The 1,737-nt window shown below is 38.8% G+C and overlaps 1 protein-coding gene across 1 annotated transcript; it reads left to right on the plus strand.

The window, feature by feature from the left end:
• Positions 1-354: 354 nt before the first annotated feature.
• On the plus strand, positions 355-593 carry LOAG_15277 (hypothetical protein; the record flags this gene model as incomplete). The annotated part of the gene is made up of 1 exon (XM_003150768.2): positions 355-593. A coding segment is annotated over one exon (237 nt), but the record flags the coding sequence as incomplete, so codon positions are not given.
• Positions 594-1,737: the final 1,144 nt, after the last annotated feature.

Here is a 1,737-nt window from a genome sequence, read left to right on the forward strand (position 1 = left end):
GCATACTAGAACATCCAAACCATATATGATACTGTGGATAGTGGATGTCCTGAGTGTCATTCTGCTTTAATTCACTATAAAGTGTTACGACTTAACAGCAACACTGCTGCTCTCAGTGAAGTACGTCTTCATGAAAAAGGCAGCCTTAAAGAATATGGTGTCAGCTACAATCTATTGTCAAGTAAACTCAAAACCGAAAGTCACCTTCCAAGGATTCGTCTCATAATTAAAACTTTAGCGCCTCAAAACTTGAAAATTTGTCGACAGATCATTCTGATCGCATTGTTTCTCGCACCTCATTGATTGCGTCTTAGTGCGCCAGAGAAGTGTACGCGATTTCCTCATACTCGAGTAATGCGTGGTGCAGAATGTCAAATATACCATCACCTTGTGCAATGTAAGCTTAACCTTTACTTAAAGCCCAATTCTAAGAGGAGTGGCATTCCAAGGAAGAGACTGAAAGTCAACAAAAAGCTACTGAAAGACGGCTTTCCGGTAAACTTTCAAGAAGATCATCCTATTGTTCCCTCACCTGAAACGCTTTGTCAACGTATTACAAATAGTATCCTGCAGTCCTCTGAAGAATCCTCAGGGTTCTCATCCAAGAAAAACAAAGACTGGTTTGGTGGAAACAGTCAAGAGATTCAGAAACTACTGACAAAGAAGAGAACTGCTCAGAAGCATACATTGCTTAGCCATCTTGCCATATAAGAAAAGCAGCCATCCGTCCCGCAGGCAGTAAGTTCCAATGGAAATTTCGAGATGCCGAGAACAAATGGTGAATCAACCTGGCAGGGGAGATTTGAGATTCAGTTATGCGCAGATTCGGGTGATCACAGAGGATTCTCTGAAACCAATGTATAAACCCACGCACTAGGTTCAAAGTCCCCCTACTCAGCGCAAATGATGAAACGTTTGTCACAGATACAATCTCCATCCTGAATCGATAATCTGAAAATTTTTTCCAAATTTTCTTTAATGCCAATTCTGTAATCCAAGGCTCAGGAATTCAGCACATCACGTAAAAAATGTTGCTGGACAAATCCCTGCAAGAATGCTTTTGAACAGATTAATACCTGCTATCACAGAACTACTATTTTTAGATAACTGCAAGAGAAATGTAGAGAACAGAATAAAGGACTCTATGTGACATTCACTGACTTCACCAAGGCATTTGACACAGTAAGCAGAAAAGGACTGAGGTGGATCTTGCAACGTTTAAAATGTCCTCCAAGTTTCTCAAAATGATCATTACATGAGAATCAGCGCGACAACTCTATATGAAACTCTTTGAGTCCTTCCAAATAATCAATGCCCTGTCACACCATTTCCATTCGCAATCTTTTTTAGCATAAGGGTCAAAGGGCCACGGTAGGTTTCAATGAAGAAAACGGCATTTGCATCCGATATCCCTGTTCATCTAAGGCGACAGATCTACATCAAGGGTAGCAAATAAACGCAAAAAAGTTCCGTTATAAAAAAAATATAAAAATTCATAAGTGAATATGTTGTGATATACTATTATTAAGTCAAGTGATATACTGTCATTATTATTAAGTATCAAATTAATGATTTGAAAACCATTCAAATTCTTTTCTGTATATAGGTGCTATCACTGCATAGAATTGTATATCTACTCGTTGTTTACCATTGTATATTGCGGGTGCTACACTAATGTGTGTCAACAAAAGGCTATACCAAATGTGCGCTAACAAAGAACGCTTTATTAACTGACGC

Source organism: Loa loa (assembly GCF_000183805.2).
Source record: "Loa loa unplaced genomic scaffold supercont3.1738, whole genome shotgun sequence".
NCBI classification, from domain to species: Eukaryota; Metazoa; Nematoda; class Chromadorea; order Rhabditida; family Onchocercidae; genus Loa; species Loa loa.